General features: G+C 44.4%; 1 protein-coding gene and 1 long non-coding RNA gene across 5 annotated transcripts in view; one reads left to right on the top strand and one right to left on the bottom strand.

The window, feature by feature from the left end:
* ESD (esterase D) overlaps window positions 1-7328 on the bottom strand; it is a 31314-nt gene extending 23986 nt beyond the window's left edge. Inside the window, exons 1-2 of one of the 3 annotated variants that reach the window (XM_039524194.1) lie at window positions 7208-7328; window positions 1658-1697 (exon numbers count right to left, since the gene is read on the bottom strand). In XM_039524194.1, coding sequence (XP_039380128.1) covers window positions 1658-1697; window positions 7208-7300 — 133 coding nt within the window. In that variant the 5' untranslated portion in view covers window positions 7301-7328. Of the gene's footprint in view, window positions 1-1657; window positions 1698-6713; window positions 6952-7207 lie in introns of those variants that run through there. The other 2 variants (XM_039524204.1, XM_039524211.1) reach the window with 2 other exon arrangements.
* A 3935-nt stretch (window positions 7329-11263) lies between these two features.
* Window positions 11264-26180, top strand: part of LOC120397770 — a 31849-nt gene continuing 16932 nt past the window's right edge. The window contains exons 1-4 of one of the 2 annotated variants that reach the window (XR_005593992.1): window positions 11264-11696; window positions 16901-16993; window positions 18252-18529; window positions 26107-26179. This is a non-coding gene — a long non-coding RNA (uncharacterized LOC120397770). Of the gene's footprint in view, window positions 11697-16900; window positions 16994-18251; window positions 18530-22561; window positions 23453-26106; window position 26180 lie in introns of those variants that run through there. The other variant, XR_005593986.1, reaches the window with a different exon arrangement.

The following is a 26180-nucleotide window of genomic DNA, read 5'->3' as shown; positions in this document are numbered from 1 at the left end:
GAACTGTGGGATAGCTCGAGTCCTCAGTCTCCCCTCCCTCCCTCCATGAGCGTCCATTTGATTCTTTGGCTTTCTGTTACGCTTGTCACACAGCACTGTGTTGAGTCCCTGCTGTGGCCTCTGTCTATCATAGCCTGGAGATTTTTTCAAATGCTTTGGCATTTCGTCTTCTGGAACGGAGCTCTGATACAACAGATTTGTCTCCCCATACAGCGATCAGATCCAGTATCTCCCGTACGGTCCATGCTGGAGCTCTTTTTGGATTTGGGACTGCATCGCCACCCGTGCTGATCAGCGCTCCACGCTGGGCAAGCAGGAAATGAAATTCAAAAGTTCGTGGGGTTTTTCCTGTCTACCTGGCCAGTGCATCCGAGTTCAGATTGCTTTCCAGAGCGGTCACAATGGTGCACTGTGGGATACCGCCCGGAGGCCAATACCGTCGAATTGCGGCCACACTAACCCTAATCCAACATGGCAATACCGATTTCAGCGCTACTCCTCTCGTCGGGGAGGAGTACAGAAATCGGTTTTAAGAGCCCTTTATATCAATATAAAGGGCTTCATTGTGTGGATGTGTGCAGGGTTAAATCGGTTTAACTCTGCTAAATTTGGTATAAACACGTAGTGTAGACCAGGCCTTAAGATGGGCTATTATCAGCAGGAGAAAAAAAAAACTGTTGTAGTGATAATCAAGATGGCCATTTTTTTCAGGTGACTACAGAACAGCTGACTTCTATAAAAGTACCTTCCAGTTACACAAATTCTTTCCATGTTTCAGAAACAAAATTTCAGTTGCCTTATATGAACATTTCAGATTTAATAACTGGTCTATAATAGGGTACCAAACTTTTTTTTTTTTTGGTGGTAACTTTTAATAGAGAAGGGAACAATAATGGTGTGAAGGGAATGGAACCAAGTTACCAAGACATCTCCTCATATGTTCTTTAGTGGTACACAGGTTTGAACATCTTTTTGTCTTATGAAATCATTCCACATCTGGCAATCTATAGTCTTTTATTCTCCAACTTCTACTCCTACATTACACATTTAAAATGAATTTACATTTAAATCCACCATTTTGGGATCATTGTGTTATTCTGCCTTTCCAAAAACTACTTTCCAAGCCTGGCAAGGAACAGAACAGTACAGAACAGAAATTATCCTATCCTTTGCCTTCATTTTGTCCATAAATTAACTCTAGAAGTATATGTTTTCTCACCATACTCTCTGTGCTTGGGAATTTTAACTTCTTAATAAACACTTACTACCCAAATACCTTCACTTTTGCTAGTAAATAGAACCTTTTAAACTATCGACATCTGCATCTTGAAGAAACTCGTGCTAACACTTATATCTTTACATTAAGACAGTAAGAGCATGACTATACATTTGGACCATAATTCAATTACTACAATTTTACTGTTACTGGTGTAACTTCCCTGGACTATGATGGTATTACACAAGCATAAAACTGGAGTAACCCAGCAGTGAACTAGACTCTTAGCATCTTTGAAAGGCAAGGTCTTTAGAAGGCTCCAAATCTTTTTACGTTTATTCTCAAAACCACTAATTATTTTTGCTACTCCTAGGCTGTCAACGTTAACATTAGTTTGTATTTTAGGGCTTCACTGTACAATATCAGAGGATTCCATCTTACCAGGTTGACTTCTCTTGATCTTTAAACAAAAATAAGGAACCTGAAAAATATAAAAACATACTTTTGCAATCTTCAAACCTATTAAAATATTTCTGCTGAAACCCACCCAGAACACTTGCAATATTCAACACACCTGCAGTGAACAGGGAGACGACCTAGAAGAACTAAGAGATTCACTCTCTACATTCTAAGACTCCAAAAACAACATTTCTCTAATTAAGAATCCCACTGCTACTAAACTGATGTCATCCTAAGAAGCCCATTGCATTTGTAGCTTCTTCCAATTTCACACTGTGGCCTTCATGCATTTCCTCTGCCTCTTTTACCTTTCTCTCTTCCTGCCAACTTTTTCTACACAAAAATATCCTTAATATTTTTTTATTCTCCTCTTTAAAACTTTTTTGAGCAGACTAAACAGTTCGATCACATGCATTTCTGCCTGAGACTCTACACCAGCTTTATATGGTTTAATCAAATGTTGTGCAGTGATTGGAAGGCATTAGATGAGCAGTGCTGTACAACATAACCACATGGTTTTGGTTTATACCAGTTAAAACTTAACTGGTAGCTCAGGTTGAACTGAGGGCCTCTTATAAAGCCCTAAGAATACATCACTTCATCATGCTCATTTTACCCTACTCTTTAAAAGAAACCCTCATTGACTGGTACACAGCATCTTAAATACCCATGGTACTATCGAATAATAAGTCAGTGTCAAAAAGTTAACAGGGTCCCACATCTAAGGGTTTACAATCTAAAGGTACAGGCAAAGAATGCCAGACAAAACCAAACAGAAAATGCAGCATGGCCATTTCATGTTAAACACTTAACTGAACAGTTGGGTTTTCAGCAGCTTCTTGAAGATGTTTTTTCCACTAATTCCTTAGCATATAGTGAGAGACTATTCCAGGCACTCACTGAGGAATAGCTGAGCCAGGAACAAGCAGAGACAAATGATGTATTGAGGTAGGAGACTGGGCAGAACACAAGGGAATATGTGAGCAGAGGACAGAGACTGAGAGGGGACAGAATTATGAGAACTAACTTTCCATTCCAGTACTTCTACTGTACTTCATACTCCACTTATCCAAAATAAGTCAAGATAGTAAGATTAGTAGATACACCATCAGTCCTCAGCTACCATGGGGAATATCCTCTATAACAGTGGTTCCCAAAGTTTTTAGTAAGGTGACCCACCAACTGCATGTTCTCTTTTTTGGGGGGAAGGGGAGAAAGGTAGGAGGAGGAGAAAAGGTGGAACGCTGCTCTGGAAGAGTGGGGAAGGGAAATGGGATTTTTTTTAAATTCAGGATGCTACCACAGCCAAATATCATGCAACAGGAACAGTTCACTAGGGATGTGTTTAAACTGTCATTTGTTTTTTAAATGGGAGATAGCATTGTCTGTTTAAACACAGTATGATTAGCCAGGACATTTAGTTCTAATCCAAGTTCTGTCACTGGTTTGCTTGTCTTCTGCATTTCTTGAATTCATCTACTCTCTCTTGCCTTACAGGAAGACTGTAAATTTCTGAGGGAAAAGACTGTCTTTTTTATATGTTTGTAAAGCAACTAGCACAGTGGGGATGTAAAAAGAACAGGAGTACTTGTGGCACCTTAGAGGCTAACAAATTTATTTGAGCATAAGCTTTCGTGGGCTACAGCCCACTTCATTGGATACATAGAATGGAACATATAGTGAGGAGATAAATATACACATACAGAAAACATGAAAAGGTGAGAGTTTTCCTACCAACTCTAAGAAGCTAATTAATTAAGAGAAAAAAATGTTTGTAGTGATAATCAAGAATAGCCCATTACAGAGTTTGACAAGAGGTGTGAGAATACTTAACATGGGGAAATAGATTCAATGTGTGTAATGGCTCAGTCATTCCCATTCTCTATTCAAGCCTAAATTTATAGTCTAATTTGCATAGTCAACTTCAGCAGTTTCTCATTGGAGTCTGTTTTTGAAGCTTTTCTGTTGCAAAATTGCCACAATTAGGTCTGTTACTGAGTGGCCAGAGAGGTTGAAGGTTCTCCTACTGGTTTTTTAATGTTATGATTCCTGATGTCAGATTTGTGTCTATTTATTCTTTTTCATAGAGACTGTCAGGTTTGGCCAGAGGGGCATTGCTGGCACATGATGGCATATATCACACTGGTAGATGTGCAGGTGAACGAGCCCCTGATGGCGTGGCTGATGTCATTAGGTCCTATGATGATGCCACTTGAATAGATGTGGACAGAGTTGGCGTCGGGCTTTGTTGCAATGATAGGTTCCTGGGTTAGTGTTTTTGTTCAGTGGTGTGCAGTTGCTGGTGAGTATTTGCTTCAGGTTGGGGGGCTGTCTGTATGCGAGGACAGGTCTGTCTCCCAAGATCTGTGAGAGTGAGAGATCATCTTTCAGGATAGGTTGTAGATCTTTGATGATGCACTGGAGAGGTTTTAGTTGGGGGCTTAAGGTGATGGCTAGTCTATGACTAGGGCCCCTAAGCACTACCACAATACCAATAATAAATATATCTACCAGCCATACGTTTACCATGCAATTTTTTTAAAAAGCTGCAGAAAGTTAAAGAGGACAATCCTACTGTTATGAAATATTAGCCTGATGTAGTTTTCTATCTTACTGTGAAACCCCATCATAACAGAAATGTGTCCACCCATTCCTGGCTAGCTAAGAAAGTAACATCACAAATTAATTTTGATGCCTATTACCTTCCTTTTCTGCTCATTCTGAAACTATAAGTTTAAATTCTAACCAGGAAAATGCCAATAAAAATGCAGCTGTCTTCTTTAGCAACTTTTAAAAACTATAAATATCAGGAGAAAATTATTACATTTAACTTAAGTGAGAGCTTCTAAATAAAGCCATATGGTATATTGTAAATTAAAAGAGACCTTCAGTTAAATATTCTTTATCAGGAAAGAGACAATGGCTGTTTCTTATTGCCTTCAGGTTGTTAATTTTTTAATCCAATTTCAGTGTTAAATATAAATGGTAGTATTTGTGTTTACCTGTTCTACTGACTGTACTTTTGTTCAAGCCCAAAATGTGATGAATTAAAAGGATATCATCCTGCATAAGAATCAATTTTTGTAACAGAACAATTCCACAGCTATACAAATCTTTACACTAGATTATATTCATTTTATATATACAAAATTAGTATTTCCCTGTAGTCACGTCTAATTCTTTTTTCTATAATCACATTAGAATTTGATTATATCAGTGCTAATTCACGTAACAAAAATCAAGCCACTGTTTAAAGGTCAAATTTTTCAAATCCAGGCCTAAAACTAAGCTCCTAAATTCATACTCCGACACCCAGCTTTGAAAGCTTTGGTCAAAAAGAACTATATGCAGTAGACCAAATTCATTTTTGTTGTATCTTCAGTGAAGTTAATGTGTTTCAATATGTTGAAAAAGGCAACTAAAAGGAAAGGAAATATAACAGATTAAGTTTTTGCAGAAGCAGGATCACCAATGGAATGCAATGAGCAAATGCAATTTTAGTCTGGTAGACAATTCTTCCTGATCCTCTATGAGCTCTATATATCTACAGAGTAATCTCACTGCATAAAAGTTATTTAAAAGTGAAGCAAAACAAAGCAGAAAATATATTGTAGGAAACAATTCAACAGCTGCAGGGGAATTTACCAGTTAGTATAATACTGGTTTGTCTACACCTAACTTCCAATAGTTTTAATAGTATGCCCTGTTGTTGTAGCCACGTAGGTCCCAGAATATTAGAGAGAAAAGGTGGGTGAGGTAACATCTTTTATTGGACCAACTGCAGTTGGTGAGAAACACAAGCTTTCAAGCTATGCAGGTCAGACCTGAAGAAGAGCATATACCTCAAAAGATTGTCTCTCTCACCAACAGAAGTTGATCCAATAAAAGATATTGCCTCACCTACCTTCTCTAAGTTTTAACAGTGGGAGATATAACTATTTTTGGATGGTATTTGATTCTGAAATGGGGGGAGGGTCCTGAAGTGTTTTCAGATGACAGAGATGGACCTTGACAAATGTTAAATCAGAGACATTATAGGGTACAATTAAAGAAGGCACAAAAACTAGAGGGGAAGGAAACAAAGCTTAGATTGTGGACAAACCATAAGGAGTATAGGAGAAGAAAAACAGTGCTGGAGTTATGGAGAATTTTAAAGGGATAAAAACTTGATACATGAGGGAAACCAGTGTAAAGATTCAAATGGGGGGGGGGGGGAGAAGGGAAGGGGGGCATTGTCACTGCTGAAGGAGAATAAGGTAGACTTGGCAACTGGAAGGCAAGATGGAAAGGAAGGCAAGCCAGAAACCTTCAGTGGTGCAGAGAAGAAACTGCCAGGACCTACAGTAACTTTACTTGCTGTCAGATAAGAGGAAAAGATGAATTTTCAAAGTGTTGAAGCAAAGAAGCTCAAAGTGCATGGGTGATCATTCCCTATACTTTGAGAGGGATTGCTTTTTTCCTCTACCATGAGAGCTATTGCACAGAAGATTTCCTTGACACTGTTAATTTCCTTTACCATCAGACTGGAACTTTTTGTAAATACAGGAGTCAGGCACCGTGATTCCAAGGAGTTCCCCATTTACCTTTCCCTTATTGTTAATTTACATGTTTTATCACATCTCTTTTCTCAAATAAACTAGCCAATCTTCAAAGTTTCTCTTCACATGGGATATTCCGTGCCCTTGATCAAGGCTTCTCTGTATGTCCTCTAGTTCTGCAGTAGCCTTTTGAGATGGTGTGGTCTGTACTGTGTACAGTATTGGTCACCCTATGGGTTGATATATGGGCATTATCGTATTCTTTGCATTATTCTCTATTCCTCTCCATCACATCAGAACATCTTGTTTGCTATTCTGATTGCAGATGTCCATTGAGAAGGGGTATATGATGCCCAGGTCCTCTCTGAGGAGGTCCTTGTGGGAACAGGGAGACTTGCATGAAGTCACTGCCTCGCTCCCCCACCCAGCACAGAGCAATAGGCTGGTATCTCATTACAACAACCCCCCACCCCCACCCTTTACTAATTTGCAAGCTTTACCTGCGTAATTTGATTGCTTTCTACAGGACTCGTGCAAACGAGAACACAGGGCCCCGCTGCCCGGACCAAGCTGGGTGACTATGAACAAGCGTCAACTCGGGGGGCCGTGGCACCCGTTTGGCTGAAGCGGAGCGAGGCTGGACGCTGGGTTGGCGGCGCGGCCAGGACGAAGCTCAGCCCGTGCGGAGAGCCCAGCTCCGTCTCACGTTACAGGCGGCCCAGGCAGGCGCCCCAGGGTTAGGAGGAGCCGCGCTGTCCGCCGGGCCCGCAGCGACTCCCGCCACCCCCCAGCCCCGGCTGCGCTCAGCGCGGCGGGGCCTGGCCATGGCTGTGCCCGCCGGGACGGGGAGCGCTACCGGGGCCTGTCGGCAGAGCCCGCCTCTGCCGCCTTCCCGCAGCCCCAGGGGCAGGGCCCGCTCCGGGCACCGGCAGGCGAGCGCGGCCCTGCACCCCACCCCCGCGGGAGCAGCGTGACGGCCCGCGCCGCCGCTTACCTCGGGCGCAGGCCGGGGGCTCGGAGGCGCTGGCGGGCGGCGGAGCCGGAGCAGCCGAAAGCGCGGGGGGTAGAGGAGGGCGGCTCTTAACATGGCGCCGCCCCGACTGCCTCCCACAGCGCCGCCCCGGGGCCACCGCCGGGGACCTGCCTCCTCCGCCTCAGTGTCCCCTCAAGGGCTGCCCTCCCCCCACTGCCAACACCCCCCTTCCAGGCCTACATCCCCCCACAGTGTCCACATCCCAGAGACCCCCCCCCACTGCCTATGCCAGGGCTGCCTGCTCCCCACAATGTCACTGCCCTGTCGTCCCACCCACACCAGTAGCTCCTCCAGAGCGCCAGGAGTGCCTCCCCCCACACCCAAACAGTGTCACCGCCCCCTCCACACACTCCCTGTCACCACTCCCTCCAGGGGCCCCCTGCTCCCCACATCTACATAGTGTCCAGGGGTGGCGGGTTTGTAGAAATTTTGGTGGTACCAGAACCTGCCCCCGCCCAAACTCTGGCCTCCACCTGCCCAAGGCTCTGGGAGGGAGTTTGGGTAGGGGAGGACATCTGGGATGCAGGCCCTATGCTGGGGCAGGGGATTGCGGTGCAGGCTCTGGGAGGGAGTTTGGGGATGGGAGGGGTGCAGAGGGATGGGGTGCAGGGGTGAGGGCTGTGGGGTGTGGCTGCAGATGAGGGGTTTGGGGTGTGGGAGGGGCTCAGGGTGAGAGTAGGAGTGTGGGGGGTGAGGGCTCTGTCTGGGGCCGGGGGCAGGCGAGGAGGGGTTGGATCGGGCAGAGGTTCTGGGGGGGCAGACAGGGGATGGGGAAGGGTGGGTTGGGTAGGCGCCGCGTGGGAGTTCCTGGGGTCTGTTGGGATGGTGGTGGATAGAGTCAGGGGACAGGGAGCGGGGCAAGTTTGGCAGGGGGTGGGGTCCTGGGGGAGAGTTAGGGTTGGGGGTCTTGGGAAGGAGTGGTCAGGGGACAAGGAGCAGGGCAGGGGGGGTTATGGGTTGTGGGTTCTGAGGTGGGGGCAGGACGTGGGTGGGGGGTGTACTCACTGGGCGGTTCCCTACTGTGTCTTGGGTGGTGGGTCCTTCAGCCGCCGGAGCCGTGCCGCCGAAGACCCAGTAGGGAACCGGTTCCTAAGATTTTGGCAGCTCATCACTGGCCGGGGGGTTTGGGGTCAGGGCCGGCTCCAGGGTTTTAGCCGCCGCAAGCTGCCAAAAAAAAAAAAGTGAGCGCGATCTGCAGCTCTACCGCTGCCGCTTCAGTCTTCGGCGACAATTCAGCGGTGTGTCCTTCGCTCCGAGAGGGAGTGAGGGACCCGCAGCCGAATTGCCACCGAAGACCCAGACGTGCTGCCCCTCACTGTTGGCTGCCCCAAGCAGCTGCTTGCTGGGCTGGTGCATGGAACCAGCCCTGTTTGGGGTGTTAGGCTCAGGGCTGGGGCAGAGTGTTGGAGTGCAGGAGGATGAGGGCTCTGGCTGGGACTGGGGATAAGGGGTTTGAGGTGTGGGAGGGGCTAATGCAGGGGGATGAGGGCTCAGGGCTCGGGCAGTGGGTTACGGTGCGGGGGCATGAAAGCTCTGGCTGGGGCAGGGGCGGCTCCAGGCACCAGCGCTTCAAGCACGTGCCTGGGGCGGCAAGCCGCGGGGGGCGCTCTGCCGGTCGCCGCGATGGCGGCAGGCAGGTTGCCTTCGGCGGCTTGCCTGCAGAGGGTCCGTTGGTCCCACAGCTTCGGTGGACTGCGGGAGGTCCGCCAAAGCCGCAGGACCAGCGGACCCTCCGTGCTTGGGGTGGCAAAATGTCTAGAGCCGCCCCTGGGCTGGGGGTATGGGCTCTGGGGTGGGGCAAGGCTGGGGATGAGTTTGAGGTGAAGGCAAGCTGCAGGACGGGACAGAGAGAAGGACTCTCCGCAGCCCTTTCCCTGCCGGCAGCGAGCTCTGGGGGAGCAGCCTCCCCTTTCCTGCCCCCCCCAGTAGCACACTCATCTCCATCACTGTCACTGCATGTGCTGCTAGGGCCCCTCTCAGGTCTAGAAATATCCCTCGCCTCCCCCATGGTGGGTGATGTGGAGTACTGCGTGCGCCTCCTCCCCTGCTGTTGCTCCTGACTATAGCCTCACGGGGGGTGAAGGATGGGGCTGCCTCCTTGCCCAGCATGGGGCAGGAGCGGTGACTGCGGGCGGGGGGGCCCTTGTGCTGGTGGAGGGTCCTGCCGGAAAAGGGAAGGGTCTGAGGTGGAAGGGCAGGCTCAGAGTCAGTCTGCCCTGGCAGTCGCAATGGGGGGCCCTAGGACCCTGCGGCAGCAGTTGCTGCAGGGCAGCATGGAGCTGCACGGAACAGACAGGGACTCTCTGCTCCTGGGCCCCAGGAAGGCAAGAGGGGGCTGGAAAGGGGCAGCAGGTGGGGCTGGGGGGGACACTCAGCCCCAAATATTGGTGGAGCTGGGCCACTGGGCTCTGAATATTGCTGGTGCCTGGGCACCAAGTAGAAATATACAGGGGTGGATCCAAGCACCAGCGCAGCAAGCGCGTGCCTGGGGCAGCAAGCTGGGGGCAGGGGGCGGCGTGCTGGTCGCCATGAGGGCGGCAGTAAGGCAGCCTTCAGCAGCGTTTCTGCGGGAGGTTTTCCAGTCCCGCGGCTTCAGCTGGAATTCGGCAGCGGGTACACCGAAGGCGCAGGACTGTAGATCACCCGCAGAACTGCCGCCGAATCCGCGAGACTGGTAGATCACCCGCAGAAACGCCGCCGAAGGCTGCGTGACTGCTGTACTTGGGGCGGCAAAAAAACATAGAGCCACCTCTGGGAATATAACTCGCCTCCTATGATAGTGTCACCACCACCTCTGGGGCTTGCATCATGAGAAGGACCACTCAAATACCCCCAGGAGGTAAGGGAGGCAGTGTGAAAAGTGATAACTTGTCAATATCACTTTTCACAGAAGACTTTGCAGCCCATTGCCACCCTTACTTCTGCGCTGCTGCTGCCACTCCAGGGCTGACAGACGGAGCCTTGACACCTCCAGATGATAGATTGTGGGAGAAGAAGATCCTGAGCCCAGGCTTCCTCCCAGTGAGGGATGGGTGTGGGGAGGAGAGCTCGGGCCCGGGTGGTGGAACTCCAGCTGTCCCTTTTATTCCCACCGCTCGTGTGCACATCTTTTGTGCACAAGCCCCAGCACTGACAGCCAGAACTCTGCAAAAAAAGAGAAAAAAGCATGCAGTTCTCGCCTTCCTTGAAACATTCCCGCTTCTCCCTTGGGAGGCCCACCCCATAATTTGAGAAGCGCTGATTTAGATGGAAAATAGGGACCAAAGGCTGTTAACATAACCCAGTACTGTCCACATTAAACAGTGTTAAGCAAGGTTCGGGATTTGGACAGAGATCTCAGTCTGCTTAGTACCATGACAAACATCATTAAACATCCTTTTATTAAAGATAAAGAAAAGAAGGAAAAACACTGAAAACATTTGAAATGTAAAGTATTAAATAAGGTTTTCATTTTAACAACATTCCTTATTCCTTTACCCTTTATTGGGGAGAGTTTTTAGAAGGAAAATCCCCTAGTGTGATGGTGACTTAAATGGTGTCAAAGATGGTAATAACTGTCCTTTTGGATTAAAGAGAAGTTAGTTGAGATGAGCTGTTATTGTTAAAGTCCATTCCTATTTCATCTTAGATGGTGTTTGGGATTCAACTGGAGCTGGTGGGGTGGTGATGTCATCTGGATCCTTCTCTCTGGCCTGGTCTGGTCAGGACATTTCTCAGGATCAGCATGACAAAGGCCTGGGGTCCCAGGAAGTGATGGGTGTGGAACCCAGGGTGGTGAAGTTCTCTAGTAGCTTCTGACTGGTCTTGCACAAGATTTCCTTAAGGACTCCAAAAAGGAGTGATAGTTGGAATAGCCATTCCCCTCATTAGTTTGCCCATCAATTAGGTCTAGATTCTGATACACCAAATTTGGTTTACTGATTTCCAGACACACAAAGTCCTTGAGTTATATCACTAGGCCCCTTTCTTGGGGCTAATTCAGTGGTTTTTTTGTCTGGTTTTCTTGCATCTGTTTATAACATTATTAAAAATAACTTTACTTACTTTTCATGGTTAATTCCCAAGCAGGCAAAAAGTTATAGGCCCAATTGTCACTCCTAAAGGCACATTAGACACATTTGCAGTATCATTTATTATAGAATTTTCAAAAGAAGGTAAAAGTAAATTTTTTGTTTCTGTGATGGGGTGGACTAGACCCAGAGGCCCCCTACTGGAGGCCTCAGGGTCCTGCCATGCCCATCCCAGGAAAGGAGAAGTAATGAAGTCCTCCTAGCAGGCTAGAGTGACTGCAGGGGAAGCAGCCAATGAGAGGGGCTGCAGGGAACAGCCAATCAGGTCCCAGCAGGACCATATGAAAGGAGCTATAAGGCTGGACAGAGTGAGTTGCGTCTGGTAGTGAGGCTTGGAAGGAACAAGAGGTGCTCCTGGTTGGCTGTAAGCGCTAAAGCAGGTAGTTACTGGTGGGGAGCAAGGACTGAGCTGGCTGATGGGACTCAACTAAGGTGGGCTGTAAGGAAGTAGCCCATGGAAACATAAAGCAGCAATTAATAAAGGGGTGCAGCATGAGGCTGCTATACTTAATGGGTCCCTGGGTTGGGACCCAGAGAGGTGGGTGGGACCAGGTTCCCCCCCCCCCACCAGCCACTGTGGGGAAGTGGGTAGGCCCTAAGGAAGGCAATTAGAAGTGTGGCACCCCAGAGAAGGAGGCTGCACTGGAACTGACTCATCAGGGAGCTGTGATCAGTGAACTGAGTCCAAAAGGGGTGGAAGGCTGGGGTCACTAAGGACTCAAGTAGAGGCAAAGAGTCCCTAGGAAAGAAGCGTGCAAGTAGCATGACTTTGCAAGATTAAGATAAAACCAAACCCTGCAGAGCCAAACCAGCTGAGAATTAAACAGTTGCAGATTCTATTCTATTTTATGCATTATCAAAAGAATTGTTTATTAAGTACTAGTTGGTGAAATCTGTGCAAATCCATTGGAGATAATGGGCTTTCCCAGATGTCAGTCAGTCTAACTTGGCTTGCAAAATCTTTATAACAGTAATGGTGTCTAAGATGGAATCAACGAGTTTTTATTCTCATAGTTCAGGCTGAGTTTGCAGGGCTGACAGAAAAAAATATTGTAATCTGAGCAGATTTGAAAGATACTAAACATGGAACCCCACAATAGCATTTTAAAAATTCACTTTACAGAGTACAACTGCACTTTAATAGCAATTATTAGTTATGGAATCGCAAAAGAAAGGCAAAGAATAATGCAAAATTACAAGATATGATGCTTCCATTTCATATTTTAAAATAGAGTAAATATTTTTGAAGAGTAGGGTTTTGAACAATGTAGAAAACTGAGGACATCCATCAACTTCATGAAAGTTGTTTTTGTTTGATTTATTAATTAACTGAATCTGTCACAGATGTTTTTGTCTGTGTTGTAAGAAAATACTTTAAATGATCCAAACTAGACATCTGAAAACAGCATCCCTTTTGTTGTTGTCAAAGATCGTGTATGGTAACATGTCTAGATGGCTTTTGGAACATCTGATACCCTGAAGGAATAACATTTATTTCTGTAATTCATGTAGGTCCTGAGGGGAGTCTAGATAATAAAAGAATTGAAATATTTCTGAATAAATTAAAGGTTCCAACCATAATTTAAAATGAGAAGGTGACACCAGATGCTGATACTGCCCCCAGGGAAACTGAGAAGCCTTGAATGATTTGAATTTAAGGCTGTAGATGGCCTCCTACATGAAGGCAAGGAACTGAGGGTATGGCTACACTTGTAGCTGTACAGCACTGGGAGTTAAACCTGTCTTCGTACTGCTGAGTAGGGAAAGCGCTGCAGTCTGTCCACGCTGACAGCTGACAGCGCACTGTCATGGCCACATTTGCAGCATCTGCAGCGGCATTGGGAGCGGTGCATTATGGGCAGCTATCCCAGCATTCAAGTGGCTGCAACGTGCTTTTCAAAAGAGGGGGAGGGTGGAGTGTGACAGGGAGCGTGGGGAGAGAGAGAGAGTGGATTTTTGGAGCCGACACTGTGTCAGCTCCCTGCCTTGCAAGTTCCGACCCCCTCCCCCACCCCCTCTCACTCACTGAAAGCAAATAGCCCTCTCTGTTTTTTTCCTCACAGACCAGATAAGCAGACGCTCCGAAACGGACCCCCCCCATCCGCCACGCTGCTTCTCTCCTCAAGCCCCTTCTTTTCCCCTCTCTTCAAGCAAACACTAGCTGTGGGCGTTCCAAAGGGAGCCCCCCTGCCTCTGCTCGTTCACAGCAAACAGGAGCTGTGTTTGTTTTTTTTATAAGCAGGTGCCGGAGCCCAGAGTTCACAACAAAACAAACAGAGGCATCACAACAAAACAAAGAGAGTAATCTTTACTTAAAAGGATTATGGGAAGGTTCCGGAGGTCAGTTACAGCGTAGTAAGATTATTCCCTGTTTACACTGGCACCCCAGTGCTGCAGCAGCAGCGCTATACTCTTTATTCCTCTAGTCGAGGTGGAGTACAAGCAGTGCTGTAGCCAGGGAGATACAGCGCTGTATGTGCCTTGACAGTGTGGACGGGGAGTGAGTTACAGCGCTGTAAAGCCACCACCAGCGCTGTAACTCTCAAGTGTAGACAAGGCCTGAATTACAGGAAGAAATACAGCCTTTCAATGTAAAGATACCCCTACAAGGAAGAATTGTTTACTCACTGAGTTGAGATTAATTCAGATTATTCCCATGGGATTTACAGCAGGTTAATGTAATAATAGTTTACTTGAAAGTTAATAGTAATGCTATGTCTCAAAGACAACGACTCAGAGATTTTTAAAGTTAGAAGGGACCATTATCATATCTGACCTGCTGCATAATGCAGGTCAATGAATCTGACCCAATAATTTCTGAATCAAGCCCATAACTTCTGGCAGACCTACAATATATCTTTTTTTGGAAGACATCTAGTCTTGATTTACAGACTTCAAATGATGGAGAATCTACCACATCCGAGGTAAATTGTTCCAATGGCTAATAAATTTTCTAGACAAAATTTCAAATCCCTTTTTTTCTAATCTGAATTTAGTTAGTTTTAACCTCCAACCATTGGATCCTGTTATCTCTTTTTCTGCTAGATTGAAGAGTTTTCTGCTATCAGACATCTTCTGCATGTTGGTATTTCCTATTACATTATTTTCTAGATAGGTCCTTACAGTACCCTCATAGAATTTCACCCACTTATCTCTGTTGAACCAATAACTTGTGTTTGACTTAAGCATATCTTCCAGAAAGGCGTCTTATCTTGATATCAAGACTTGGAGATAGTAGTTTGTTCCAATAGTAAATTCCCTTCATTATTAAAAAATTGTGGCTTATTTCCAATTTGAATGTATCTGGCTTTAAATTCCAGCCATTGGTTCTTGTTATGCCTTTCTTTGCTAAGTTAAAGAGCCCTTTATTTCCTGCCATTTTCTCCCTTTGATGGTATTTTGAGCAGTTATTTCTCTATGGCAGTGGTCGGCAACCTTTCAGAGGTGGTGTGCCGAGTCTTCATTTATTCACTCTAATTTAAGGTTTCGGGAGCCAGTAATACATCTTAACATTTTTAGAAAACCTCTTTCTATAAGTCTATAATATATAAATAAACTATTGTTGTATGTAATATAAATAAGGTTTTAAAATGCTTAAGAAGCTTCATTTAAAATTAAATTAAAATGTAGAGCCCTCCCTGGGGGCCAGGACCCAGGCAGCGTGAGTGCCACTGAAAATCAGCTTGTGTGCCGCCTTTGGCACGTGTGCCATAGGTTGCCTACCCCTGCACTATGGTCTATCTTCTTAAGCCTTTTACCATAGGCCATTTTCTGTAGGCCATGAATAATTTTTGTGACTCTTCATTGCACCCTCTCCATTTTTTTAACGCTACCATTTTAAAATGTAGACGCCTGAGCTGAATGCAGTAATCAAGTATCTGTCACACCAATGCAATGTACAGAGGTAAAATCACCCCCCCACACTCCCCTGTTTAGAAATCTAAGGATCCCATTAGTCCTTTTTGTCACACAGCATCAACACATGTTCATTTATTTGTCCACTATTACCCCTAAATCCTTTTCAGAGTTACTGCTTTCCAGGATACAGGACCCCATTCTGTAGGTATCATCAACATGCTTTGTCCTAGATGTCCTTGCATTTGGCTATATTAAAACACATTCTGGTTGGCTGAGCCCAGTTTACTAGGTGATCCAGATTGTTCTGTATGACTGCTGTGCCCTCATCATTATTTACCACTCTGGCAATCTTTGGTCATCCACAAATTTTATCAACATTGATTTTATGTTTTACTGCAAGATCATTGATAAAAATGTTTAAGAGCTTCAGGCCTAGAGCTGATTTCTATGTAATCCAACCAGGAACATCACATTCAGTAATGATTCCACATTGACAACTCTGAATCTGTTCTGAATCTGTTTAATATGTACTTTATTGATATTGTATAGTGCTAATTTTTTAATCATATGTTTGACCAGATCTATTTTCCATAAAGTCATGTTGACTGGCTTTTAATTCTTTATCGTTTGAATCCCATATCAGTTGTTGAATTGATTTGTCCAGGATTGTTGTCAGGCTAGCAATGGCCCAGATTCTCTGTGGCATGCAATGGAGATTGGATGCAGAGTGGATGGATGGGGCATAATAGGCAGCCAGTTGCAGATCCCTGATTCTTAGGAAAAATCTAAGCGTGTCTTGGCAGGATTCTGTAAACCAAGGATTCTGTAAACACTGCCATTTGGTATTTAGAACTTTCTAAACATTTTTAACTATGGGCCAAATTCTGATCTGTTACAACTAGGTAAATGAAGAGTAATTTCATTACTGAGATAAAACATTTTTATATAATCATACCCTACAAAGAGAACATTTTCATTTCCTGAAATATAAAATTAATTTAGATTTTCACATGAATTTTTATCATGTTAACCTACTAATTGTTTGTTTAAAATGAATGACTAATATCTGTATATCATTAATTAGCCCACAACTGGGTACTGAAATCTGAATACAGCTCTCTGTTTTTCTCCATCTTGGGATCTCTGCATTAAATCTATATGAAGAAAATAATTTTAGGATACATGTAAAAATTTATCATCTTTCCCCTAACTAAACTTCATTAACCCTATCTTTAAAAGCTTTATTTTATCAATGAAGGTATTTTCCTTTTTCTTTAATTTAAAGCAAGAGTATTATACTCAGTATAAAACTATAACAGTTTTGGGGGTTTTTTTTAATTACATCCCACCTACAGAAAATGCTGATACAAAATTTTCAGCATAGAATGCTACCCTGGGTGGAAAGGATAGTTTAGATACTAAAGTAAACTTTATGCTCAGGTTATGCATTAATAGTTTATTTAAAAACTGGTCAAAATTTTTTGAAGAACAGAGAGACCCCAGAGTGGGTACCTATGAAGGAAGAGTTTGCTCAGCCAAGCACAGGTTATTATCTAGGCCTCAGCCTCCTCCCAAATGAAGTATTGGAAATCCTGCTTTATAAACTACATTAGATACTGTGGGAAAAAGTTCAAGTGTCCAGTGTTATAAAATGTTAACTAGATAGTTTACAACAGGAAAGAATCAAAAAGGGTTTTGTTTTTAAATTACAGTTTTAATTTTTCAGGAAGAAGGGATGAAATATTTTGAACAATGACTATTAGACTTTCTCTCCAGTGTTTTCATGTTAAGAACTGAGGAGCTTTTGAAATATTGAGATGTAAGTATCAAACTTGAACTACACAGCTTTACTCATAGTATTCTAAAGGCATTAGTCCAGTTAAAGTCAATGGGAAATTCCAAGGCATTGAGGAAAGACGACAGCATGATGATCTCTGCTCATTTATTTATTTATTTGGTTGTGAGATATTTAAATGTTGTTATTTTCAAGCATTAGGTAGTCTCACTTCAGACCATATTTCTCAAAGTTCTTAATCTCACTCCAAAAGAAGATTGTTTTCACTTTCACTGTCAACAGCAGAGCCAACTATACTTCGGGACAGATATAATAAATTAGCTGTCAAGAAATCTACCAGTATTACCCTTGGAAGTATAGACCTTGAGCTGTTCTTTATATTGTGCTTCAAACAACAAACTGTTCTTGGGCAATGTTTATTGATAATGACGAGAATATAAGAAAAAAATGTTGAGACCCAGATGACATTTAACTGTCAACAAGTCTGTTACTTCAAGCTTACTGTGAAGTTTACATATGGTGTTTCAGTGGAAACAATAGAACTGTCTTTTGTAGTTTCTGAGTTTATGCTGAAATCCATGCTTTTTTCTTTTGTATTTTATCACTATGCTTGTGACTATTATCTGTAAAACTGTGTACTTGACTTGGTTTTTCTATAGCCATTTCCTTGAATGAACTAATCTTCAGAATTAAATGAAAAAACTTCTTGGGAAATATGTCTGAAGAACCAGAGAAATAAACTGAAATTTCTCAATTCATATTTTAATTTTATTAGAGCTATGGCTGGCCCTTGACCAAATGGCGCCCTAGGCGAGGAGAGTCTTAAGCACTCCCTCTCTGTTTATTAAACTTCTGAATACCTTATTCTTTATTGCATTTGTAGCCCATTTCACAACTTTGATGCACGATTTGCATGCATGGTTTATCCCTGTCTCATAAGATGATAAATTTTCATACTAGGATCTGTAAATCTATATTTATTCATGCAATATAATAGTAAATAAAAAGTCTGTTTTCTCTAAGCTTAAAGAAACCTTTTAATTTTAAGAATAACTGAAATGTACTAATATCAAGAAATTGAACTGTGCACCAACATTGGTTGGAACAGTATTAAGTAGTGTTAGAGTAGGTGACAGTGTCACACCTTAACAGCCCCCTCCCTCCCATAGATCCCCTGGGGAGGCAAAATAGCATTGTATATTGCTAACGCTGTTGCAAGCATCGCAAGGCATTTTGGGGAAGGATTAAAGGTGTGAGTGTGGAATGAAAGATTCCTTTGCAGGTTTCAGAGGCCAGAGGGAAAAGGAGGAAAAAAGCAGAGAATGGGTTAATTTGACACTCCAGCTCGCTCAGTCAAAAGATAAGGCACTGACTCCAGCCCAAGGCCGCAGCTCACAGCTGATGCTTGGCTGCCTGCTGAGAAAGAGGGGACCTGAAATCCACCGATTAGCCATGAAAAAGGAAGATGCAGCCGAACAGACCTGCAGAGGCAGCTTATAATGAGCGAGACAAGCGAAGGCCAGCATGGAAGAAAACAAAGAAGACAACAAAGTCTAGCAGGTGTGTTTTAGAAAAGTTGAGAAGAACACAAAAAGCCAGTTTTGACTGGTACAAAAAGCATCAGGAGCAGAGGTCCCTGAATGAAACACCCTCCAAAACTTAAGACCCTCCTGAAAGCTAAAGCACCTCAAAAATCACAGCAAATCCCGAACAACCTGGGCCCAGAACAAAAACTCCTGTCTACCCCTCCCCCTCTTCTTATGATATACACAGACTTGGCCAGCCTTGGGTAGTAGGGATATAAGTGTAAAAGTGGGTTAGGGCTTGGGCACTAACACTTTCTTCCTTCCTCTAAGTAACATAACCCACCCCCCCATCACTCTCTGCTGTTATTGTATTATTTTTATTAGCAAAGCTTTAAAACCTAAACCCTTGGTGTGCTCCTTCATCCCCTCCCCGAACAATCCTGTGGCTTCAGCCTAATCACCTGATGCCTCAGGCAGATTGGTAACAAAAAACTGTCACAACAGCCTTAGAATATGAACCCTAGTCCAGTGTTTCTCAAACTGGGGTCGCCACTTGTGTAGGGAAAGCCCCTGGTGGGCCGGGCCGGTTTGTTTACCTGCCCCGTCCGCAGGTCTGGCCGATCATGGCTCCCACTGGCCATGAATTGCTGCTCCAGGCCAATGGAGGCTGCTGGAAGTGGTGCGGGCCCAGGGACTTACTGGCCGCTGCTTCCAGCAGCCCCATTGGCCTGCAGCGGTGAACCACAGCCAGTGGGAGCTGCGATCATCCGAATCTGCGGATGTGGCAGGTAAACAAACCTGCCCGGCCCGCTGGGGGCTTTTCCTACACAAGTGGCGACCCCAGTTTGAGAAACACTGCCCTAGTCCAAACATTCCCCATGTGTCAGCATCCGGCGAAGATTCGTACAATTGTTCAAGAGTTTTCCTCTCCACCAGCAGCTTACTAAGGTCATACAAAACCTAGCAGGTCTTTTTGTGTTGCTTCATTTGTCCAAAACTTTCTTTCATCAACACTAGAGCAGTGTCAAGTGAGAGAGCAAAAAAACTCCTCCTTGAATTTTTATTCCGAGTTTGCTATCACCTCATCTCTACCCTCGTAACCAAACTGTCTCTTCTTGAAATGAATAAGTTTTCTTGAAGTTTCCTCCACTCCTACATTTTTGCCATTTCTTTGACTGCAGTGATAGCATCTTCAAATCCGTTGTCTCTATAAGCCGCAACAAAATCAGGCAGCTTCTCATCAAAGTAGTAGTGGTCGCGATGTTAATCGACTGAGTTTATAATGCCTTGCTTACAGTGTTTACTTGGAACAGGATATCATGCCAAACCACAATTGAGACCAGAAATTTGAAATCAATGATCTGGTTTGCCAGGCCTTGTGCCTGATTCCAGCCTCAGCTTTACTTGACTGTGCCAGTTCCATCAGGGCATCTTAAACCTCAATCACTTGGTACCTCACTGGCCTTATGCTGTCAATGCAGCTCTCCTAGTGAGTGTCAGCAGCTTCACGATCAGATTTGTAACATTGTCCGTGAAGGATCTTCCACCTGATAGTTGATGCTGAAAAATAGGACGTATGTCCTTTGCAGTACTCAGATACTGAATCCAAAGTAGATGAAGCTGCATCTGACACAACCAGGTTGAGGGAATGGCAGCCACAAGGCATGAAGAAAGCTCTTGCATTCAGCACAAGGATCCTTGCCTGGACGCCACTGTCATCGTGCATGGCTCATTCTTCTTTATCATTTCTCTCCTGTTCATGTAAACCAGATTCTTCTTTATCATTACTCTCCTTTACACCACCAGGAAAACTGGACTATTCTCCATCACTTTCCTCACATTTCCCTTCCTTATCTTCAGGTAAATCTGCTAATTCCTTAGTAATAGGACTTCAGTCATTTACACTTCACTCCTCAATTTCTTCTGCACTGGGACGATCGCTACTGCCTAAAACCTGATCTGTTTCAGATATTTTGCCATGAAATTTGCCACTTGCTGCAAACTAGATACAATTACGCTTTTTGCTTACTATACTGAGCTCCTGAAGACTTTTTCAGGGACATCTTTTGTTTTCTTCTAGGAAAAAACAGACAGTATTAGGGAGAGCAAAAGTCTATGTTCCACAGTCTTAGAAAGATATCAAACATTACATATTAAGCATGGCAAAAGAAGTAACGGTATTTCTTTCATGCTGTTGCATAGATAGGGGTTTGATAGATCTCTATGGCATCTAATTAAATATGTCCTTTATTGGTTGCTACTTACACTCTTCAAGTCTTAAAACACAAATACACTTTCACAATTACACAGTAAGATAAGGTTCACAATATTGCAACTGAACTCTCACTTTGTTCTTATAGCTCAGTGACTGGTAATGCCCTGCCAAATACCTGCAAGGGCATGGCTAACAATACTCTAGGAGGTTCAAGGAAAATATAGTCGGGAATGTTCCATGAGATTCTACAAAGGTTCAGAATGTTCTAGGATGTTAATGAAAATGAGTCCACATACAGAATACCTGAAACATTTTACTTCAAACATTCTATTTTCCCCTTTTGTCGCTAACAACAAAAACAGCACCCTGAGCCCGGCACCCCCAAGCCTGGCACCCCAGGCAGTCACCTGGGTTGTCTGCTCCTAAATTCACCCCTGACTAGTGCCCTGGGCTGCAAGGGGCACTTAAGGACTCTCAGAAGCTTTCTTAAAATTCTGCTACATTCTGTAAAATGAAGAGGATTATGAGGATTTTCTTGCCTCTTATTCAGCTAGATTTCTTTTTGAAACTGCTAAAACATCCCTGCCTAAGAAGACTTATCCCTGGGGCTCATAAATAATTCTGAAGAGCAAATGCCATTGGAATGGACCAGATTGCACCAAATGCCAGGCATTTTAAAAAAAAAATTTCCCAGGGCAGAGTATATTCACAGACCTCCCTAATCAAGTTTTCATATTCAACATCACTTCCCAATATCTAACTGAATAATGTTGTCCATCAGTATTATAACAGTTGCTCTGATTGCTGCTGTTAAGATTGTACTTGGCCTTTTTACCCTGCTCCTAATGTGCCCATTCTAAGGTCAGACACAATGTAACCCTGAGTATGTTGTCCATCTAGCTCCCAAGGGCAATCTCTTAATTTTATTACCAGTATGTAATGTTCTTAGCATGCAAAGCTACTATACAATCAGTAAATAAATACTGAGAGGAAAAAGCCCTATATCCCACTTTAAGCCTGAGAACCAAAATGGAGCATATGTGGGAGTTGCTACTTTGCAGTAAACACAGGAAAATTGGCTGCTAATGCCTGTGAACTCAGAAATTTAAGTATTCTGTTGTAGGTCAGAGTTGCTGGTTTTGGATTTTGTTTTCTCTATCTGTATCTTTTGTATAAAAGTTTTTGTCTGCTTTTTTAGCAAGAAATAAAAGTGAACTCTAGATTGATATTAGACGATCAAAAGTGTGGGGAGGAGGGAAAACTTGCTTATTCAGATACTCTTTTCTGAAAAGATTTTACAATGGCCAGAAGCAGAGGCAGCACCTACAAACGTTTTTAAAAGTTCTTCTTGTGGATCAGTTTTCATTTTCAGTTACATTTTGTTCCCTGAATTTTCTCCAGTTTCCCTTTACTTTTTTTATTACTTGATGCAAATAAAATTGTTGAAATTCAGGCCTTTCGTTTATGTAATAAGATTCCAAGAGTGTCACTCTGAAGCCTAGAATATCTGTCAGTGTGAAACAAAGGAAACAACTGCAAGCGTGGTTGAGAGCTCTTTTTGTTTAGAATATCACCAGCATACTGAAGCTACTGGGATTCAGTCTGTTACTGTTCAATTTTTAAGAGTTTTGCTATTTTGACTTTATGAATAACATCGGTACAACACAAGCTTTCGGCTACTTGTTCACTTACAAGTTCAAAGTTGGCTAAGTGCTTCTGGGGTTATGTTGTAATATTAATTACATGTGAGGATGCCTAGAACCTTATATACTCATCTTTTTATTACTTAATTTGAAATAAATAAGTGTGGCCTTATTCCTAACCCTGCCCTGTGAATCTTTTTGTACTTAGGACTCAAGTAGAGCCAATTTGTGCTGGACTGGCCCCTTCTCTGAGTGCTTCCTTCTCCTTTAGAATCTCAGATTTCATCTTTTAAAAAGTTAGTCTCTAGCCTTCAGGGTTGCAAAGAAAACCTTCAAAATGTGAAACAAATGTGATGGATGCAGCAACACCTCCCTGAGTCTGCAGAGAGTTTGAAACAATAGATCTGAGACCTGTGAACTGCTTCATTCATCTAAATGGACACTAACTGACATGCCCAGTGGTGATAAATGTCAGCATTGTTAGCTATTTTGTTCTTCCTCAAAGCATGTTGGAAATAAGAGGGACATCCTATAATGAAGGATGAACACAATCTGCTTTGAATGGCATCTCATTTTGGAGTTTGGGGGAGTCTCAACTTATTTTTCCTCAACCTGACCTATGGCATCAAAAGACCAGTGGGTAGGTGTGGAGTTCAGTGGAACTTCTAAGCCCTACCAATCCATGGAGTCCAGCAGGATGTAGATTGCAAGGTGGAATCTACATGCAGCAAAGCTCATAATGTAGAGGTTCAAGTAACAATCATTGAACGCAAGTCTTCTGGGTCATGATTCACTTTCTATGGCACTAAGCAAACTGCTAGTAAATAACACTGAAGAGTTTACAAATAAGTCTTATATCAACAGTGCTTACTAGAAAAAATAAATAGGCTATTTGGCCTGCAGAGCTCTAAAAACATGTTATTTGTCAAATGGATGGCTCATTAGATTCTATCCCAACTTAAACTTCATTCTTCCCTCCATCTGTAGGAGTTATTATCCTTGGTCTTTCCACTGTTTTGTCACACTCCCTTTTAGCTTTGTTTCTCCTTCCTTTTTCCTCCTTTAAACCCTCTCCTTCACTTTATTCCCCATCCATGATTTTTGGCACATGGCTCTTGTCTTGTTTTAAAGTGCTAACATGGCTACACCTGCATTCAGCTCTGAACACCATTTATGTATGTCACAGAAGGCCAGATACCTACGCTATCTGGTATCTTCTATAGTCCCTTATACATGGGCAAAATGGGTTAAAAATGGTACTGAATCAGAATGGTAGTGTTTGACACCCAATTTGTACATGTATAAATGACTACACAATTGGAGAAGCAGACCTGCAGATCGCACCATTGTGATCCATCACTTTAAAACAAACTCTGCACAGGAAATCTCAGAATGAGGGTGTAACAAGGGGTTTGGAGGGCCTGACGGCTTAGTGGTTGGCATGCCTGACCTCAGGGCCCTTGCTTCCTTGGTTGAGGTGCCTCGATCTTTTAGGTGGTGGGTTGGGGAACCAAAGCCCTCCATCTCCTCCAGGTCCCAGCCCAGGGCCCTGTGGTGAGTCCAGGGCCAGATTAACTCTCCTATGGTCTGGGGCTATTAAATTTCGTGGGGCCCCTGTATACAAGTCTTTTTCCTAATTTAAAACAAAATGATCACAATTATGGCATCGAGGCTATTAACACTATACTAAACTTGCCTTTTAATTAACATAAAGCCATTCTGTGGTTACATCTCAGTCTTAAAACATATAGAATATAGATAAGTTAATTCAAAATAGCCTACTTCTTACCTTAAAACGGCTGTTGTTAGTTTCTTTTTGGGAGGGAGTTTGGGTGCAGGAGGGGGCTCCAGGCTGGGGCAGAGTTTTGGGGTGCAGGAGAGGGTGAGGGGTGTGGGGTCCGGGAGGGAGTTTGGGTACAGGAGGGGATTCTGAGCTGGGGAAGGGGGTTGGGATGCAGGAAGGGGTGCAAGGTACAGGCTCCAGCCTGGAGGCACTTACCACAGGTGGCTCCCAGCTGGCTGGCGGGCGGTGCAGCAAGGCTCAGGCATGCTGCCTGCCTGGCTGCCTGCCTGCCATAGCCCCACGCTGCTCCCAGAACCAGCTGGCTCCTAGCACATCTCTGCGGCCCCTGGAGGAGAGTGTGTCTGCATGCACTCCCCGCGCCTGCAAGTACCATCCCTGCAGCTTCCATTGGCCAGTTTCCGGCCAATGGGAGCTGCGGGGATGGTGCTGGGGTGGGGGCAGCATGCAGAGCTACCTCCCTCCTCCCCCGCCAGGGGCCCCAGAGATGTGCCAGCAGCTGGCCACTTCCAGGAGCGGCATGGGGCCACGGCATGCAGGCAGCCTGCCTGAACCCTGCTGCGCCAGAACCCCCTTACCCCAGGGATCTGGGCTGCAGCCCCTAAAGCCCCTGCATTAATCCAGCCCTGGGTGAGTCGACTTCTGAACAGGGGGCACTCACAGCCAGGATTATAAGGCCTGGTCTACACTACACGGTTAGGTCAACTTAAGCTGTAGAAGAGTCTTCACTTAAACTTGACTCCCCCAACATAAGTGCCTCTCTACACCAATTTACTAACACCATATCCCCGAGTGTCATAAACTCATGGTCCATGTAATGAGGTTGGTGCAGTGTCAGTGTAGACACGGTGTTGCTTACACTGACTGTTACTGGCCTTCATAAGCTGTCCCACAATGCCCCACACCATCAATACAAGTGCTCCAAGTGAAGATGTGCACCACTGACACAAGGATCCAAGTGTGCATGCACCAATGCAATTTAATTACTGCAATGGCTGTATGCCAATGTAAGTTAGGTCGACATTGTTTTGTTGTGTAGACCTGGCCTAAATCTACTGCCCTGGGCTACTTCCTACCAATGTCCCTTTGGTTTGGGATGTGGACCATATAATCCAATTCCCTGGGGTGGCTTGCCCCCAGTAGCATCCCCTTGTGGAGCTTGGGTGGCACCCTTCCAGTCCCAGGTTTCTTCAGGCAGGGCAGCCATACATTTGGTGAAGCCAACCCCCACAATATCTCTGTGCTTCAGTCACCCAGTTACCAGAGGCTTCTAGGTCTCCTCCCAAGTCTCCCTTGGTGGGGAGACAGTGCTTATTCCCTGGTGGCTACCTTGGCTGCCAGGCTAGTGACCTGTCCCCTCAGGTAGGAAGACAGCTAGCTCCTGCCTTTTCACCACTCAGCCCTGAACTGAGTCAGACTTTCTCCTTTTCTCCCCACTCCAGGCCTAGCATTGGCTACAAATATAACAGGGTGGGGTTAGCTGGGTCCAAAAGCTCTCTAACCGCTGCTGCGCTGGTGGGCAGTTTCTCCACTTCATCACAGAGGGGTTTCCTTGAAACCAGGAATGGTGTAAACCAGGGTATGTCTACACTATGGAGCCTGTGCCAGCATAGCCATGTTGGCATAGCTATGTCAGCATAGCCCCCTAGAGTAGAGGCAGCCTACACCAACAGCAGTTTTTCTGTTAGTGTAGGAGCACCATCTCCTTGAACAACATTAGCTACATTGACAGAATACTTCTTCCTTTGATATAGCTGCATCTATATTGAGGGTTTTGTTAGCATAGGTATGTCAATCAGAGGTGTGATTTTTTTCACCCTTTGACCAATATAGCTATGTTGACATAACTGTTAAATGTAGCAAGCCAAAATAGTTATTTTTTTTGTCCTATATGGATTTATTTTTGTCTGTTGGATACAGCAATTAATTTTTTTTTCTTTCCTTCTTGGAAGAGATCCTTAGATCATCCATCACAGTGGTTCTATAACAGTTGTAATTCCAATCAAATTCATCATCCAGGGCATGG

The sequence above is a fragment of the Mauremys reevesii genome, linkage group 1 (genome assembly GCF_016161935.1).
Source record: "Mauremys reevesii isolate NIE-2019 linkage group 1, ASM1616193v1, whole genome shotgun sequence".
Classification (NCBI taxonomy): Eukaryota; Metazoa; Chordata; order Testudines; family Geoemydidae; genus Mauremys; species Mauremys reevesii.
Note: the sequence above shows the minus strand (reverse complement) of the source record. Positions and strands in the feature narration are given on the sequence as shown.